This window comes from Pinus tabuliformis, chromosome X (assembly GCF_031772625.1).
Source record: "Pinus tabuliformis cultivar Carrire ecotype Pingquan chromosome X, CPIR1, whole genome shotgun sequence".
NCBI classification, from domain to species: domain Eukaryota; kingdom Viridiplantae; phylum Streptophyta; class Pinopsida; order Pinales; family Pinaceae; genus Pinus; species Pinus tabuliformis.
In genome coordinates, this window is record NC_142308.1 from 677,116,711 (window position 1) to 677,136,911 (window position 20,201).

Below are 20,201 nucleotides of genomic sequence, written 5' to 3' on the forward strand. Positions count from 1 at the left end.
TCTCAAACTCATTTTTGACACAATTGGTACTAACTTGCTTGTTGGTTTTTAGGATGCCTGCAATTTTACAAGGGGGAATGTTTGCGAAATTTCGTCAGCATTGAATATTTGATGCATGTAAAGAAAATCTATTACCATCTACCTTGTAAAACCATAATTTTACCACCATTGTAACATCACAACCATCCTTTTGATCCCTTTATTCGTAAGGGACTCCATCTTTATCCCTTTATTCATAAGGGATACCATCAAGCATTGTAATTTCTTGGGAGCTAGTATAGTCTCCTAGGCATCCCCCCAACCCAATGGTGATATCTTGTGTGGTTGTATCTCTTTTCATGGCATGATTTTATTTGGGATAAAATTAACCATTAGATTAGTTTTATTTACACAACATTAGATTAGTTTAAGTTCATTCCATTCGTCTAATTTAATTGCATTGTTATTAGAATAGTTTCAATTTCTTAGATTAGTTTAGTTTTTATTTCATTAGAGTAGTTTGATTTTTTCTTAGATTAGATTTTAATTCTTGTTTAGTTTAAGTTTCAAATATCTTGCAAAGTAACGAATCCCATCAAAGTCTTTGTGCTCACGCCATTGCAAGCTTGCCTTGGTGCTTTCATGTGATCATAAAGAGTTTGTTGGTTGACTTAGTCTAATAGGGAAAACCACTTCTATTCTCCTTATTGTGAGATTGGGGGAAATTGGTAAATGTTTAACTTGTGAAATCAGACTAGGGGCTTGTTTCCCTTAGTGTTGGATCTCCTTGCAAGCGGGTTGACTTGTGGGCTCTCAAGAGTACTCATTGAAGTGAAGCTTCCTCCTGTAGGATCCCCTTGCAAATTTCCTTAACCCAACGAGGATAATGGTAGAAGAGGAAACTCACATTAGTTAGATTTATTTTATTGCAATCACACGTCTCACATTGTGCACTCATACAGATCACCACATATTCGTCATCTTACATTCACCAACTAATCTAAATCCAAGTGAAATCTAACTTTAACTAAAACGTACCATCAAACATTCCACAACATTTCTTTGACATCATTTCAGTACTTGGTTATTTTCATTGCCATATTTACTTTCAAGTACATTCACTTTTGGCACTTTCATTTCTAAGTTTAAGCATTTTACTTTCAAGTACTTATCTCTTACTTTAAGCATTAAATTTCACAAGTACTCTTATTTGGCATTAGTCTCCATTAGCTATATCATTTGTTTAAGAATATTCCATTCATTTGATTATTATTGTTACATCTCTTGCGTATGGATGGTTATATGCGCTTCTGATTCTTTCATGCTTTAAAGTGATATGCTGTAATCTATCTTGTTGACGATAAATGCATTCTTGTGCAATTTATTAACTCCTAGATTTTTCTTGTTTAAGTTAGTTTAATCAAGCCTTAGTTTTCTTTCCCATAGGGACTACCCCCTTGGCTTTGCTAAGAGTTAGCCTAGATGGAGGAGTTGAGAATTGAGTGACAATTGCTTAACTCAGAGACTTGCCCCCAAGACCGCACCAAGTGGATTGAAGATTTTCTCCATGTTAGCCCATGTGTGGATTAGGCGGCAACAATGCCTTAGCCAGAGTTTGCTAGTGATTAGTGTTTGGTGCCTTAGCTAGGGTTTTCTAGTGATTAGTGCATGGTGCCCTAGCTAGGGTTTGCCATGCTTGGAATAAGCTGCAAGGATTTTGCATTTGCAGCTTGTAATATGATAATCTTTCATGGAAGATAGAAACGAGTATGTTTGCTGACCCAAATTATCTTGCGGATCTAATGTATATGGATCTAATTTTGGGTGAATTTATTGCTGATTTATTATGCTGATGTAATGAACAACTGGGCTGAATGTGAAACTGATTTAGCATGATTAATGTGTACTTTCAGATTTGGTCTTATGGATGGTTTAGCTGCTGATTGCTAATGTAACCTACAGATCCGATTTGTGGGTTAGATTTTGTTGTAATGGCTGTTGAAATGATCCAACTGTGATGGATTTGCATTGTCTACACTCTGTATGTTGCCTGTAATGATATTTCCTGCCGATTTAGAAGTTTTAATAGGATTTCCAGAGAAATAAGATTTAGCTTAGGTCTATAATGTTTTTTGGTGTAGATATGTGGCAATTTTTTGAGGTGAAATTTCATCAGCACTCAAAATTTCAACATTGTCTTAGAGAGTCTTTTCTGAAGTTTTCCATCGATTACATGGAGAAGTAGACGAGTTGTGAGAGGAGTTGAGAATGAAAGATTCTATTGGATGTGATGCCCAAGAAAGCTTTAGTGATTGGAGCCAATTCATACTTGAGATATGCACCTACAGCTCTGATAGGTTGGTGGGTGTGATGCTCATGATACTCCAGTGCTTGGAATGGTTTGTACCTGAATTTTTCTATGTTCCATCAAGACTCCGGGATGGGGGTCTGCGGGTGGGGATAGATGCACAGGGGGGACGTCAGTGTGTGTGTGTGTGTGTGTGTATATATATATATATATATATATATATATATTCAAAGTCATATTCAATAATGAAAGTATAAATACATTGATCTATATATCACTGAATTAAATAATGAAATACACTAATCCTTACTCATCATTCAAATTTCATATTGATACATACATCATTCATCTATACACCACGAGATTCAATAATGAAATACATTGATCCATATTCATCATTCTAGATTCTACATTGATTTTAAAAATTAAATTCATCATTTTGGATTCCAAATCGATTTAAAATTTAAATTCATCATTCGTCATTCTAAAATCTAATCAGGACTAAGCAAAATAGACTATATTAGATATTTAAGTCTGAAGACTAGAATATTAAATTGATATATATTAAACTCAAAAATAGTAAAGAGTGCCAAGTCAAAGAATGATTCTAAGGTTGTCGATATCTAGAGTCAAGACTCAAAAGTTAAAAATGAAAATAAAAAATGGACAATGAGCATTGAAGGTGTACTGCGGGGGAGGAGAGGCAACAGTTAACTGGTAAGTCAGATAGTGTTGTGCGGTAAGCAGAGTAGAGGTAAGCTTGGTAAGTCGAATAAGTGAGTTAGGGGATGCAAATTAATTTAGATTGTAATATTTGTTATGTATTTTTCTTTTTAGTTTTAGTATTAGTTTTATTTTTATTTTTTTTAATTTTTTTTTTATTTTATCTTTATATATATTTCATTTTTTTAAAATTTCAAGGGTTTTTAGACAATTGGGGGGGATGTGTTCCCCTTCAAAAGGGATGCTTCTGGTGTGGGTGCTTTTGATTAAATTCTAGTTCCAAACCCTCATACATGATGGAATCCAATGGAAACATTGCAACTCCCCCAATCCCATAATCCTGAAAACTATTAAGTCTGATGGCTTTTGAGTGGGATTCAAAATTCTACTTTTTCCATATGAAACCTAATGAGGCTAGAACCACTCTAAAACATCTTGAGTGAATTAATGGTAATGACTTATGAAAATGAAAGATAAAGGAGAATGTCACTTTTACTTTAAGAATTCAATAGTACCATTAACTACATAGCATTAGTAGGGCCCTAGGGTTGAATGTTAAGCTTCCCCACTCATATATTATTGTTTTCAAGCAAATTAAGGGGGAACACCTAGCCCTCTATGAGGGGTGACACCCACAAGCACCCCTTTTGGGGAAACACATCGCCCACAATGGGGAAACATTTCCCCTTTCGTCTCCTCACATCTCCCCATGTTTCCCACCATCCTAGGTGCGTGGGAAGCGTGCATCCCACCTTGGGGGATGCGTGCTTGTGGAACACTAGAAATTTTCTGTCCATTACATGGAGAATTTGAATAATCATGAGAGGGAGCTAAGAACGGAGGATCTTAGTCAATGTGAACAATAGCGGACAATTTTTTTCTAGTGTTTAGTAAAAAGTTAAAACTTAAAACAAACAATGATAGGGAAGTGATAAATATGCCATTAGATGGAATTTGATCTATTTTTTTGTCAAAATTGGATTAGTTATATATATTTCTTAGTTTGCTAAGTGTTTGCCATGTGGTGGGTGGACTCTTACACTCCAACTTGCCAAGTCATTGATGTGTTGTGTATCTGTATTGGACAGCCAATTGATTAAAACATAGAAGCAAGAAATAAAGAGCTTAAATTTACTCTCGTAAGAATTTGGGTTCTGATAAATTTGAAAAAGAAATAATCTCGTGGAGTGCCGAATTATGTTGAGACTAAGGCATGACAGATGAGCAAGATAAGTTGTGCAGATGTTCGATATTAGAATTAGGTCATAGCTACTGAGTACTAAGTAGATGCTTTTAATATGGAAGAAGAGAAGGCCTGGCGTTTGTTATAGATTCAAGATTATCTATATTGCTTTAATTGCTTTTTTTTCATTTAGTTAGAATTTTCTGTCTTTTTGCTTTAGTGATTTGATTGCAGACTTAAAAGTTTGTTTTGATTATACCCGGATGCGGGTGGTATCACGTCAATTTAATGATAAGCCGCACATCAAAGGCAGTTGGCAGCGCAGATGGCAGGTGGAATGTCTGTCGAGGACGCGTAGCAGGTGGGCAGCAGTGTTTAAAGGTATGTGAATTCATTGCTGGGCAGTCTCGAATGTGGGTTCAGCAGGCCGGAGTTAATGCAGGCATGCATGATCGGCAGAGAATTTGTTATATTGCTATGGATCGGTTCATCACACCTGGTTCAGTCACTGGAGCGATTCATTGTGCGGCAGAGCGGTCTCAGAACCTCTGTCTTGTATGCCGAATCTGGCTATTAGCGTGGATTGGCAAACTCATCGAAGCTGCTTGCGTTCCTCAGGTAATTGATTTTCTCTGTTTCAATCTATCTGCTGGTCAATTTGTGCTCTGGAGAATGCCTCGACGACGCGGTGTTCCTCGCAGAGGTAGTCATACAGGGGACAGAGGCCAACCGTCTCGCCCTGTTCCTCAAAATGTCATTCCTATTGCCTCTGCGTCTCCTTCTTCTCCGCCTCCGGAACAAGCCAGGCCCATTCCGAACAGCTCTTTCCAGACTGCCAGATTCACTTTCCAAAGCCGGCTTAATAGGCCCATTTTGACTGCAAGCCTCACTATTGTTCTCGCGGAGGAAGATAGTAATCAGGTGAGCTCGGCTAATACTACCCCCTCTCAGTCTCAGGGAGATAGCGTGCTTCTCGGGGACCTGACTGGGATGGTGTTCCAGGCAGATAACCAGCAAGAAGGTGGCCATGTCTCGGAGGTGCCACATCATCCTGTGGATCTGGCTCAAAATGATATTGTGCCTTGCGGCCCGACTCAGTGGGCAGGTGGTGTTTTAAATTTGGTGACCACTCCTGATGGTGGTGAACCTGTTTATGATGAAAGTGGATTTGTGACCTGGGTTGCTTCTACCAGTCAAGCGGAAGCGGAAATGCCAGACTCATCCAAGCATGCAGATTAGAATGGTTTACTCTCTGCCGGGGGGTCTAAGTAATTTTGGGTATGTGTCGTTAATTCTGAGGATAGATGTCTCTGTCTGGTCCATACTCTGGCTACGGAGAGGGGCCAATGTCATTCCAGTCTCTGTTTTCTGTTTTAGATATGGTTTTGTTAGCTGTGTCTTAATTTTTGTGGTCATTACAGGGCATGATGAACTCAGTCAGGGTAATCTTTTTAAGTATGTCAGTGCCCGAACCAAAAATTTTGCAGTATGTTTTGTAAATCTGGCATCAAGCCTGAACTGTAAGGTCCATGAGTTTTTGGTAGAGGAATGGCCGCGGCCTCCTCAGAGGTTCTAACCTCTTTGTATATATTTTTTATCTTTCTTAATAGAATTAGCATTTACAGAGATAAAAAAAAAGTTTGTTTTGATTATTAAAAAAACGAGTTAAGTGGATGCTTCAGTTAAATGCTGCTTCATTTATTAACTTGTTCTGATTAAGAACAGAACAAAGACATTGTGGTTGTTGCCTAGGAAGTAAGTTACTAAAATGTCTCTTTCTGATGCTTAAAATATCGAGATTTCCACACCAGAGATGTTGGCACTGTTTGCTATTTATATTGGCTGCATTTCGGAAAATGACTTTGATTTAGTGATTTACAGAAGCATGTAATTTCCACTGACATTTATTATGCTCAATTATAACATACAATGAGCATGTAATTTCCACTGACATTTGGGAAAATGACTTTGTAGTGATTTACAGAAGCATGTCATTTCCACTGAAATTTACTATGTTCAATTATAATGCACAATGAATGGATGAACCTTGCCATTGGGATCTCGTTTTCTTAGAGTTTAATAGTTTATTATAGTTCGGTTATGTTTGGTACCGGCTTATACTTTTCAACATATCTGAAGTCTAGCCTTTTATAGAAGCACTGTGCCGGAGATGTATGACATGCTTATGAAAACTGACTGATAAATGGAAATTTTTTAAGGCACTGTTTTATCTATAATTCATCTATCAGTTTGCTGCAGATATGCTTATGTTGTGTACCAGTATATACTTTGCAACACATCTAAAGTTGTGCCTTTTATAGAAGCACCGTGCCAGGGATGTATGATATGCTTATAAAACCTGATTAATAAATAGAATTTTTTAGGTCACTCTTTTGTCTATAATTCATCTATCATTTTGCTGCAAAGATGCTTATTGGCTGTGTTTTCATAGAGCAGGATTGGTGGAAGTTCCACAGGAGTCATACATTCAATTGATGTCCATCCATCAAGAAAACATATTTGTGTGGTAATTTTCTTTTGAAGCCCTCTCCTCTATTTATAAACTCTCATGTTGTGAGGAGGAATGACATGAAAAGTATCGTATCTCACTTCTTGAGGCAAGTAATATACTTGTTTGTTTGAGTGGTGTGTTTTAAAAATGCTAATGTTTTGTTTGCTCTCTCTGAAATTGAATTTGAAGGTAGGTGGCTCTTCTGGTTCAGTGTTTGCATGGGACCTTCGGCGGCAACAAGAACCCATTCCACTTGCAGGCATTGGATCATCAAGTAGACAGATTTCAGGGTTTCTTTCCGAAAGTGAGGTTTGGGAGGTAAAATATGATCATTACACTCAATCTGCTGGCTTGGATACTACATCTAGCAAGATTCTGCCCGTAATGATGTGCTCAGAAGATGGTATTTTGGCTGTTTTGGAATCAGGTAAAGTTGCAATACTTTTACCTATGTTTCTGCTAAAGTAATTAGAATTTAGGAATAAGAGATTCAATTCTGGGTATACCTTTTGTTGTTTTCATTATTGACTTAGAACAGGTGACTGACAGTACAAGTAGAGTAAAAGATGCGAATCAAAATTGGTAGTAATCTGCGTTTTACAGAGATAGATAAGATGGGATAATTTTATTAATTTCCAATGTATGATTACAATAGTAGGTCAGTAGGACTCAAACGAATGACCTCAAGAGTAGGTCATTGGAACTTGGTGATGGAATGATTGTCTTACACATGTGGTCAATTATGGTTAGGCACCCTCTTTATTGTACTTTTTATGTATTTGACCTAAGTTACTTGACATGTCCTTACCTCCCTTGAGTCACGTATTTCATGTGTCAGGTGCGACACATGCATGACACGTGTCCATCATGAGTTTGACTCGTGTTAGACATGAGCCCTAATTGTGTCCCAATTTGGAGATGTGTCCAGTGAAAAAGTAGCCCATTGTTGATTTCTGGTAGCATCGGATGTGCTCTAAGTCTCAAATTTTGCAGGGCGGCTTGGGCACATGTATTCCAAAGAACCCATAAAGTGTTTTGGGAAATTCCACCGAAAAACAATTATATTAAAATAATTAATTATTTTTAATGGGACCCTAAATCTAAACTTATGAAAATAAAATAATTAAAGGGTATTAATATAAACTGTGGGTGTAACTTCTAGAAGAAGACGAGGATCAAGCAGAAATGATCTTAACCATTGATTAACTTCTAATCTGGGCCATTGAATGTCAACGAGGAGATTATTTAAGGAGGTTTGAGGGTCACTCAAGTTCAGAAATTAGATTTTTTGAAGCAGAGGAGAGGAGTTGTCGGGAAAATTTTGATAGTCCGCTGTTGCAGTGAGGGGCAGGGATAGTTGGGTTGGAGTATCTTCTCCAGGACCCAGGATACGAAGCAGAGAGGCAGAGAGACACCAGGAGGAGGCAACGTAGACCTAGGAGGGGTTGACGCTGGGCCAGAAGGGTCCACACAGTGCTTGACGCAGAGCGAGAAGGGCTCACGCAGAAGCGACACAGTCTTCCATCAGAAGTCCGATATTTGCTGAGGAATTGACGTTTGAGCCGGGAGGGTTGACGTCAGAGCTCTAGGAGGCAAGTAGACTCAGTGCAGAGCTGACGCAGAGCCTTTGAGGCTAACGCAGGGCCTACACAGGGCCAACACAGAGATAGCCTGGGACAGTTGGTTCTGCTGCTGGATCAGTGGGGACTTGGCGGGTAGAGTGAGGTAATCTCACAAAGTTTTTCTGCCTGTTTATTTCTCTGTAACTGGATTGCCAGAAGGGCATCCAGAGCTGTATTCAGAAACTACTGCTTAATATAAAACCCTTAGAGCTGTTGCACCGGTTTTCACGCGTTGGGTTTTTTCAAAGACATTTGTCCAAAAAATACTGTGTCACTTGTGTGTATCTTTCTCGATTGTTCTGTTCTTTTTTTGAGCAAATTAATTAATTAAGTGAAGGCTACAGTTGTATTAGCTTCGATATTTGCTATAGGAAACAATAAATAGTTTGTTTTAGTAATTAACAAATAGGAGAAGTTTAATTGAATTGCTGCAGTAGTTGATTCGGGTGGGATTCTCGAATCTTAACATGGTATCAGAGCTAGTGCAGGTGAAGTAAGAAGAACAATGCTAGAGAACCTAATGCCGAGCAGAAGAGGAAGATGGAAAAAGCTGCAGGAGGCAGCAGTTCGAAACCCCAAAGGGTTGGCGCAGTCCAAGCCAAGAGGGCTGATTTTTGAGGTAGTCTCTCTCTGGGTGAGTCAACAGAGAGGAAGGATTCCCAATTCGAAAATTTGTCGAGGCAGAGGGAGCAGCGCTGAAGCCAAAGCATGAGGAGAAGCTGGTGGGATGCAGTCTTTTCTGCAGGCTATTTTGTTGGGAAAAAAGACGTCAAAAGAGAAGGAAGAAGCACTATGAGGGAACTTTTCCTCAGTAAGACTTCCCGCGAAGAAGTCTACTTTCTTATTGGCTGAGCAACAACAATGAGAAGCAGAGAGGAGATTTTCGACATTTGTGGCAGAGATGGCAACCAATGGATTGAGGGATCAGGATAGGTTGGACGGAGCATCCAACTATGTCATCTGGAAGGCTAGAATGTCGTTCCTTCTAGATGAGCAAGCCCTCAAGACATATGTTGACAGCGTGGTGGCTATGCTTGCAGATGCAAATCCATTGAAGAAGTACCGAGCTGAAATGGCAAGGGAAAAAAGGATGATCCTCGACGGAGTGAAGGATCATGTTGTCTGTCACATTGCTAGCAAAGGGACTACTAAAGAGATGTGGGATGCGTTGTCTATGCTATATTAGGGATCTTCTGAGTAGCGGAAGATGTACTTGGAGCAGACGCTGAGATCTGCTTATATGTAGAAGGAGGAGCGTATGGATCCATTCCTCATGAAGCTTCAGGAGACTCGTGATGAGTTATCCGTTGTGGGGTCTACACCTCAAGACTCAGAGTTGGTTAGACTGGGCCTCAATTCTATCTCAGATGAGTGGCAAGTCTTTGTCCAGAGTATCCTGGGTAGGGTGACTTTGCCGAATTGGGTTGAGATGTGGGCAACTCTCAAGCAAGAGGAGCTGAGGAGAGACTTGGTCAAGTGTAAGCTTGACGGAAGCAGTAGCAGTGGGTCGAAGCCCAAGGAGGAGGATAATGCAACTCTTGCATCGAAGGGACAACAGGAGCAACGAAGACGTAAGAAGGACGTATCGAAGATAAAGTGCTTCAAGTGTGGTGAGATGGGTCACTACGCAACTCAGTGTCATCTCAGAAAGAAGGACAAAGATGAGAAGCACGATCTGAAGGCTGTGCTCACGAAGATCGAGGAGGAGTTTGCCATGAAAGCCGAGATACCTCCAGGAGGGAGGTGGGCTGATTTGGAGTTGTTCGAAAGAGCTACAAATGGGCAGGATCCTTGAGGATCCCACCTCTTGGATCATTACCTTGCTACGAAAGCCCAATTTTGTGGTAGCAGGATGGACTAGTGTCAGATGGTGCCGAGAAGTGTCGGAGAGACAGTTGCAGTGGCTAGGAACGCCAGAGACTTAATAACGCAGAGCAGAGTTGGCAACTTTGTGGATGGCACAGAGCAGAGGTCAGTAGCAGCGCAGAAGATTAAGAGGGTCAGTGCAGAGACTAGCAGTAGTTAGGCTCTAGCATTCACATGGTATCATGCTGAACACAATTAGTTCAATAATTTGTGATGTTTTTCTGTTGTTGATGGAGTAGCAGCAGCAATTTGCAGTGCAGTGGCAGTTGGCAGTTGCAGTGTCAACAACATCATGGATGCAGAATTTCAGAGGGAGTTGTAGTATGGATGCAGTATTGACAGTGGCAGGGTCAGCAACAGTATAGATGCAACATTTGCGCAGTGGTTAGTGGACAAGATGTCAGACATTAGCAGTGCAAAAGGAGATGTTACAGAACAGAGTGATGCTCCAGTAGGGTGCATTACTAGAGCACATTCCTCGCTAATAGGGAGTGTTGATTTCTGTTAGCATCGGATGTGCTTTAAGCCTCAAATTTTTCAGGGAGGCTTGGGAACATGTATTCCAAAGAACCCAAAAAGTGTTTCGGGAAATTCCACCCAGAAACAGTTTTATTAAAAAAATTAATTATTGTTGAATTGAGGCTTCTGTGATCCATATTAGGTTAAACTTCTGCGATCCCAAGTCTAAACTTAGGAAAATAAAATAATTAAAGGGTATTAATATAAACTGTGGGTGTAACTTCTAGAAGAAGATGAGGATCAAGCAGAAATGATCTTAGCCATTGATTAGCTTTTAATTTGGGCCGCTGAATGTCAACGAGGAGATTATTTAAGGATGCTTGAGGGTCACTTGGTAAAACACAAAGAGTTCAAAAGTTCGATTTTCTAATGTAGAGCAAAGGAACTGTTGGGAGAATTTCGATAGTGAGCTGTTGTAGTGAGGGGCAAGGATAGTTGGGTTGGAGTATCTTCTCCAAGACACAGTATACGCTGTAGAGAGGCAGAGAGACACCAGGAGGAGGCAACGTAGAGCCAGGAGGGGTTGACATTGGGCTAGAAGGACCCACACAGTGCTTGACGCAGAGCTAAAAGGGCTCACACATAAGCAACACAGTCTTCTAGTAGAAGTTCGAGATTTGCTGGGGAATTGATGTCTGAGCTGGGAGGGTTGACGTCAGAGCTCTAGGAGGCAAGTAGACTTAGCGCAGAGCTGACGCAGAGCCGTTGAGGCTGACACATGGGCCAAATCATAGATAGCCGGGGACAGTTGGTTCTGCTGCTGGATCAGTCGGAACTTGCGGGTAGAGTGAGGTAATCTCACTAAGTTTTTCTGCCAGTTTATTTGTCGGTAACTGGATTGCTAGAAGGGCATCCAAAGTTGTATTCAAAATCTACTGCTTAATAATATAAAACCCTCAGAGCTGCTGCACCGGTTTTCCCACATTGGGTTTTTTCGAGGACATTTGGCCAAAAAATATTGTCATTTGTGTGTATCTTTCTCTATTGTTCTATTCTTCTTTTGAGCAAATTAATTAAATAAGTGAAGGCTGCAGTTGTATTAGGTTCGATATTTGCTGTAGGAAACAATAAATATTTTGTTTCAGTAATTAACATATAGAAGTTTAATCGAATTGCTGCAGTAGTTGATTCGGTGGGATTCTCGAATCTTAAGACCCACGACTTCTTAAAATTGGTTTTTTGCCTCATTCTCACGTAACTAAGTCACAGGTTTGGAGCTCTCAAAGGTTTTTGAGTGCATCTAAGGGAAGTTAGGTAGTGTTAGAAGGGATTCTAAGTGTTGGGAAGCACTATTAATGTTATGTAATCAAATTACCATTAATTGTTTCAAGATGTTTGAGAGTGGTTTCGACCTCATTAGATTTTATTAAATTTTAGATCCCACTAAAAATCTAGGAGACTTAATAGTTTTGAGGATATCAAGAGTTTGGGTGTTGCAACATTGCCATTCAATTCTATCTTGTGAGAGGGTATGAAACTGATATTTAATTAAGAGCACCGATCCCTCTATATACCCCGATGATGGTGGTAGTGATTGTTGAACTCCTCTATAAAAATGTACCCTCACTAAAAAAAAAGATCGATTGACATGTTAATCTTTTTTATCTTATTTTAATGCTTAAAGGGTGGTATTGATAATGAGAATCCCAATATAGGCATTGATTTTGATGATACATAGTACTAATTATTTGTTGTAGCATGTGTTTTTTTGGGTTCTAGAGGCCATTTAGAGCATCTTTGTTGATGTGTTTTTGGTTTAGAGATGGATTGCACTTGGTGCTATTTTTGGTTATATGCACTAGTTGTATGATTGAACTTGTATCATCATCATGTAAATTGTAAATCTTTTAGTTTCTAAATTCTAAAGGGATTTGAATCTTTGTTTATATTTCATTATTGTATGTGTAATAATTCACTAAATTGTTATATATATATATATAGATATATTAACGCGTCCTCCATATCTTGTTTTCGAGGTCGTCATGTCTCATATAGGACATATTGTCATTTCCTCTGGGGTCGTTGTGTCTCATGTTGGACACCCATTTCCATTTTATCATGTCAGGTGACTTAGTATTTGACTAGGTTGGCCTAGTCATGCTCTTGGGGTGTGTGCACTTGTTTTGTTGGTTCGTAACCCTATTTTGAAGGGATGCCTAACTTCTTGATTAGATTACTAACTTGATGTAATATCCCCTTTTTCTAAAATTTGCTATTTCAACCCACAAATTTTCAAATATTTCTTTAAGGACTTTTGTCAAACATTTAGTGAGCAAACAGTTTCACAAACACTTGGTGAGAAAAATAAATAACATGTAAAACAAGAATATTGCAAGGGAAACCAATAATTTTATTCGCTGAAATAAAGGGTTTACATGCAAATATCAGCTTTATGAACTTGGACACCTCTCTGGCAAATGGTTCAACCAAGTCAGCCTCCAAAGATAATGATTTTGACACTCAGATCTGAACTTGTCCCACAAGGAATTTCGCTTGGGAAATGAGATAAACTCGACCCTCTTAGCAAATGATATTGAGCTCAACAACTCGGTGTCCAAAGCATAGTAGTGTCTTGACGTCCCACAAGAATTCGACTCCTAGAAGTGTAAGCAACTCAACTTTCAAAGGAGAACTAGGCCTATTTTCATGAATGCTCAACTCTGACAAAATGAATCGATCACCAACAAATGAATACCAACTCTGGCAAATGTATCTAACCTCAACAAATGAATATCAACCCTGGCAAAATGGATTGAACCCCAACAAATAAATACCAGCTTCGGTAAGATGGTTAAAACCCCAACAAATAACACAACTCCAATAAATAATCTTTGCAAACAAACTCGACCCAGTAGTTGAGATGAATTTGACCCACTGAAGATAATGACGAGATAAACTTGGCCTTCATAATAAATTTGATTCCAAGAACAACTTAATCTTCGACAAATATATATAATTTTTGCTCCTTGAGAGATAGTTGCAAATTAACCTGCAATTTAAGTACAAATGGAAATCTGAATAATTTCCCCGCAATGCCAACTAGGGTGCTAATGACATCCATTGAAATTGGATGATTACTAGCTAGTGTGGTAATGCATGCCCACTGCAACTAGTTTGAGAGTCTCGCTTGAAACCCTCAAGAGAAACTCGCTTGAGCTCCCAAACCAAACACCAAGAAATAATCATAAACTTGTTAAAAAATCAGAAAGGTAGAAAGATTTTCTTATATAGATAATTACTTGTGATTCTTTTATCTTTTAGTTCATCAAGCAATTACCAAAACAATAGCATAAGGATAACAGATGTAGGCGGACAGCTAGGGCAAAACCCCTATCTAGGGGAAAACCCAGTCAACAATTCTTCGTTCAATAGTTTCTTGAGATAATGCAAGACCCTAGACCTAGACAAAGACTTCCTCCACACCAAGTCAACCCTCAAACCTTCTTGCAGATGATAAGCCTTCAAAAGCAACTTCGACCTAGCAGCATCAATAGCAGTTTCGACCCAATAGCAATAGCAACAACAACTTCAACCATACTAGAAAAACTTCCATCTCCCTTTATACACCTCAGGAGTGAGTGAGAGTTGTCCCAAAATTTTAATCTTGAGCTCTTTTATCTTGCTCCAGAAACTCGCATTTCTTTCGAGCTTTTCTTCGAACCCTTTATTAACTTCGCACTTCCCAACTTCCAACTTCAGATATTGAACTATGTGTGAGAGAGATAGATGCTCCAAATGAATTCGAACTGCCTTGTATATATAGCCTTCCAGGGAGGTCGAATTACTCTTCTTGAGGCCAACTTGGTGTGGAGGAGACTAAATTCAAATTTTGACTCAAAGATAATTATTTTTACATGATTCGAAAGCCCAAGAAGGGTTTCTTTTAATGTACAATGACTCAGAATAAATCCTAGAAGTCCTCAATGGGGACCTTGAGCTAAAACATGATGACCCAAGCATGAAACCCATGCTTTAATTGGTCATAATAATAAAAATAAAAAATATTTTCTTCATTCTTTTGATAAATACATTTCGTAGTGACTCAAATACATTTATGAAGATCTCAGAACACATGAACCATGACGAATTTTAGGCACCGTAATGCCATGAACTAGATTCTTGACTAGGGCAATCTATCCAAGGTCCTCAAATAGTTTAGGCACCACAATGCCATGGACTAGATTTCTGACTAGGGCAATCTACCAAGGTGGGACTAAGATGGACTAAAGCTTTCAGCCTCTCTAGGTACCATCAAGCTTACTTACTAACCATCAACCCAGTGATCTAGGTGCGTATCTGAGGTCAGAGCTCCATGACCAACGCCACCCTCCTTACTTCGGGAACTAGACATCAACAGAAAGTGCCGGCCAAATGTCTTCCCAGGCAATGTCTCACACACAACGCCTCAACTTCTCGATTATTCCAATCGGTAACAAATCCTCCCCGATCAAATAGATTGGCAACAATTCTTTCCCAATCAAATTGATCGACAACTCTAAGCATGTAAAACATGCTACCAAACCTACGAGAGATTTACCTGTACAAACACAACCCCAATCAGTAACAAACTTACAAATGTACATAAATAGATACAAACCTCTGGGGTCTTTCAAATGTTGCTTCTTAGTAGGACTTAGAGCTTTCCAAATGAATCTTGATAGAAGATTTCTCAAACATACAACTTCCTTTCCTACTTCTCATGCAACAACATATTCCACAAATATATCTGGCTTTTCTTATCTCAACAACCCTTCAAAATACAGTCTCCAATTTCAAGGTGTCCATCATGACTATGATATGAGCTCCCTCTCAACTAGGGAGATTCCATTCATCCGAGCTCCCTCTTAACTTAGGGAGATTCTTTTCATCCAAGCTCCCTCTTAACTTAGGGGGCTCAACTTCTTTTCTACGACATTAGAGAATCTCTCATGGCTTCCATCCTTCTCATCAAAGTTATCATGACCATTATAACTTTCTTCACCATGGTTATCAACGAGGTGCAAGCATCTTTACCATCTTGAAGATTATGTACCTGTACGACTTAGATAACAGGTACAACCAAAGCTATAGAAACATGAAGTTAACCATATCAAAATCATGGAAGCATTCAACTTTAGACATCAAATACTCAAACTTAGTTACAAACAAGAGACACATACTCTTCAACTTCTTTCTAGGGCTTTTTGTCATAAACCCTAGACTACTTCATCAAGACTTTGAGCATTTCATAACAACTTCTATTACATCTAGGGTTTCAATGCTTCTTTCAGAGGTATGACATACCCTGCTACATCATATTGCAAACCTTAGAAGTAATTCAAACAAATATAGATCTACAATGTATCTAACAACTTTCGAATTCATATGTTAGACTTTCTACTAGGATTTAGTGCAAAACCCTAGATTTCATACATCAACTTTTTGTTATCCTCCACAATATCCCAAGGCTGAGAAGGGAGACCGAAGGAGGTAACCTCAAACCACTTGGGTTCAGCAGCTAGCCCTGCTAAACTAGAGAGGGATCTGTCTATGACTTCACAACCAATGATGACTGGAATGGGAAAAGATGTTAGGCCTAGGTACGATTTTGAGTTTTTAGGTTTTGATGCTGGATAAGGGATGAAAACCAGGTAGCTAGGTCAAAGGATCAAAGGGTTACAACAACAAAGATATAGAGGAGCAAGGTAGCAATGATTTTGTGATGGCTTTAGGGTTTGTCAGTGTAGTGTAGGGTTTGAAAGAGTAAAAAGGTCTTAATGAGCATGTGCACCATGAATTCATTAAGAAAGAAGGAAAATTACACAAAATGATATTCCCATCAAAACAGAGCTTTATGCAAAGAATTCTGCTTATAACCTTTAAGGAAAATCATTGAAGAAATAAGATATGGAAAATAAAGATGTATATCATTCATAAAAAACTATAACAAAGAAAAGACTTCATCACAAACTCACTGCACAGGAATTCCTTGATAGTAGCCGCAAACTGCTCCTTTGATTTCCTGAGTAAAGAGTTGAAGTACAAGCTACAGGTTTTCCAACCTCTGATGTTCAACCTGTTCTATGATCGAGAAAATGATACATATAGACCAAAACAACATCTCCCTTCTCTCAGGGGTCGAATCCATGACTCTAAGAACTTACATGAGGTGTTCCAACCAAACCCTAATGCTTAGGGAGGTTAAAACAACTCCTTCATTTAAACTTTGACTCAAATTACTCTCATAAATGTGGCCTAAACTTACATAAAAACAACTTAACAGGCCTATTTACCCTTAATTACATCATAATTACATCAAAGTTAAGCAATTACATCATAAAACTCGAATCCAACTGATAAAACTGAGAAAAAGCTGTTACATGCAAAAACACAACAAAATCAGTCAAAAGCGCAGCGTGCTAGCAGAAAGTGTAGTGAATTTGGGAGAATTGATTTTTGAAGGCCTTCTCGAGGTCCAAATTCTGATCTTGATGGCTCATTGGAAAGTTGTGGATGTCTGTTACATGATGGAATCTTCAAGAGATGAAAAAGGTTAGTTCTAGCTCCCCAAAAATGCATTCTCCTAGAGGTACTCTAAAAAAATCAGGGCAAAAAGGTGATTTTTAGGTAGTTTTTGGCCATTTCCACCTATCAAAACCTGCTGAAGTTCTTCTCCCAAAGGCTAGATGTGATATACAAGTCATGAGGAATCCAGATATGCAAACAAAATGTGATTTGGAGCTCCCCATCAAAAGCGCAGTGTGGGGCACGCTATGTTTTTGACCCTGTGACTGTGTCAAAAATTCCAAAAATTCACAAAAAACCAAAATTTCTCCAAATCTCTTCAAAATTGGTTCATGAAGTCCTGAAGTGCTATGCTATGCTATGAGGGAGGCATCAGCAAGCAAATCCAACTTATCATTCTCTTTTTGCCTAATTAGGGTTTCCTTGAGTTTTTCCTTCAACTGCTTGATCTTGATCTTGGAAACCTGATTCCTTGTGTAGTAATGAGCAACCATGTGTCTTTGCAACCTGTTGTCTCTGTTAGCCCTCTTAAGAAGCTTTTCCAAATGACAATTCACTTTGTCAAGCCAAAACTCTCTATTTTCATTGATTTCTGCTGCAATTAGGTCAACTGAAGACATTTGTTCTCTTTGTTGCTGAAGTGCCCTTTTGAGGCCTCTAGTCCTTGGCCTCTTCCTTGTCACCTGCTCCTGATGCTCATCTGAATCCTCTGTATCAATCACTGCTTTTCCCTTTACATCCTCTTTGCCAACATCAACCTCATACTTTTCCAAGAGTAGCTGATTTACCTTCAATTGCTGATTCTCCTACTCTAGGAATGAAATCATGAAATGGGCCTTAGATAAGCTGTCCTTAAGCTCTTTGACGTTAGCATCTTTCTCCACGATGACCTGCTCTATTGTCTTATGCTCTTCATTAACTTTCAAGTCAACTATATCAGTGTCAAGATAAAATGGCTCCTCATCTTGCAAAGGTGCCTCATGCTCGTCATTAACCTTCAAGTCAACCATATCAGTGTCAAGATGAAATGGTTCCTCATCTTGCAAAGTTGCCTCAACCTTCAATTGTTGATTCTCCTACTCTAGGAATGAGATCATGAAATGGGCCTTAGATAAGCTGTCCTTAAGCTCTTTGATGTTAGCATCTTTCTCCATGATGACCTGCTCTATTGTCTTATGCTCCTCATTAACCTTCAAGTCAACCATATCAGTGTCAAGATGGAATGGCTCCTCATCTTGCAAAGGTGCCTCATGCTGTGATGGTGATCCCTGTTCTGCTGGTTCTGCTGATGTAAGCTTGGCCCCTTCCACAATATGTGGAGTAAACACAAGCCTATTGCCTCTCTGATATGTTTGAGTCACCTCAGGCCTAGGTGTCCTCTCAACTGTAGGTCTGCTAGATGAGCCACTCTTCACATGCTTAGATGGTGTTGATGGTGTACTTTGGCTTGTAGATTGACTAGTAGAAGACAACAAGATATTTGACTGAATGAATGTCTCCCAAGTGATGTTCTTTTGTGCAAGCTGATGCAATATAATGATTTTGATGAGGGCATGGTGAAAAAGGCTGTTTTGATGATCACTCTATCTATGCTGCACCTTCTCTGCCATTTTAGCCAAGCTTTTGTAGAGGTAGTAGGGTAGGTTTAGTGGCTTTACCCCTGTGAAATGCATGAGCAGTCTAACATGGTATTTGTACAGTCTAGAAAATTTGCCCTCACATGTAAAGTACTTCATAATAACCCTCATCAATGGAGCAAATTTCTCAAGGAGCTGTCCAAAAGGAAAAACCTTCTTAATGCTGTGTTTATAGTGACCTTTGATGAAAGGTTGATAGTTTTGCAGATCCAAGTCCAAACTCTTAAACCATTTTTCTCCATTGTTGGGTATCCCTGTGGCTGCTGCTATGACTTCAATTGAAATAGTGAAACTAACACCTGCAACAATGACCTTATCTCTCCTAAGATGAGTGGCAAACAAACTGGTCAACTTGGCATGGTATTTGACCTTTTGAACTAGCTCACAAAACCCTAAACACCCCACATTCTGAAAGCATTGCTTGGATAGTGGGGAGGACATCAGCTCATCAGTGTTGAGTGGTTCAAACCTTGAAATTTGACCTCCCTTATTATAGGATTTCCTTTCCTCCTCCATTTTGACAGTGTGCAAGAGAAAACCCTAATTAGGAAAACAAGGGAATTGGATGAGGGGATAGGATGAAGGATTTAGGGAAGGGAAAAGAGGGTAGGAAAATTTAGGGAAGTAGGTAGGGGTTTTAGGAATATTTGGGAAGTGGAATGGAATCAAATGAGTGTAGGATCTGGTCTAGAGAATTTTTACACAGTCCTAGTTAGGGAACTGCCAAAAACGCAGCGTAGGGAGTTTTGGAGGGTATGCAACATGAAAACAAGGAAATGAACTGATAGGAGGTGTACAAAGACTTGAACTTACTTGTAAAATGCTGATGAAACTTTAATTGCCCTTTGGAAACCTTTGAAAACCGGTTTTGTGATTGTAGGAGAGAAAACACAACGAAGTTCTGAAAGTGCAGTGTAGGTTTTGGAAAACGCAGCGTGGCTGTTTTGGAGTGCCTTTTGGAGTATCTTTGCTTGTGAAAATGCTGAGGAAATGCCTTGGTGAATGAGAGCTCTCTACCAATGAATATGAGGGAGAGAAATGAAATGAGATGGTCTTTATAGCTTGTTAAAGTCAAATTCTTCATAATGGTAGGGTGGCCCACCATGTTTTTTCACTTTAGCTTTTGGAAACTTTGTAGCTTTGGAACATTTGAATGCAACTTTAGAGAATTAGAACTTATTACATCATTTTTGAAATAAATTACACTTTGGAACAAAACCTTTTGAGCAAAACCCTATTACTACTCCTTCATTTGCTGGATTTATGAATGACATGACAGATTTTGATGACTCTAACCCTAATGACCTAATGGTGACACTGAGTTGAATGAAGACCATGGTGATATGAC

The 20,201-nt window shown here is 39.1% G+C and overlaps 1 protein-coding gene across 1 annotated transcript in view; it reads left to right on the forward strand.

The window, feature by feature from the left end:
- The window catches only part of LOC149141792 (nuclear pore complex protein NUP43-like), a 137,498-nt gene that overhangs the window by 66,564 nt on the left and 50,733 nt on the right, over window positions 1–20,201 (forward strand). The window contains exons 2-3 of the mRNA XM_089449373.1: window positions 6,651–6,720; window positions 6,895–7,132. Of these exons, the coding sequence (XP_089305499.1) occupies window positions 6,651–6,720; window positions 6,895–7,132 (308 nt within the window). The remainder of the gene's footprint in view (window positions 1–6,650; window positions 6,721–6,894; window positions 7,133–20,201) is intronic.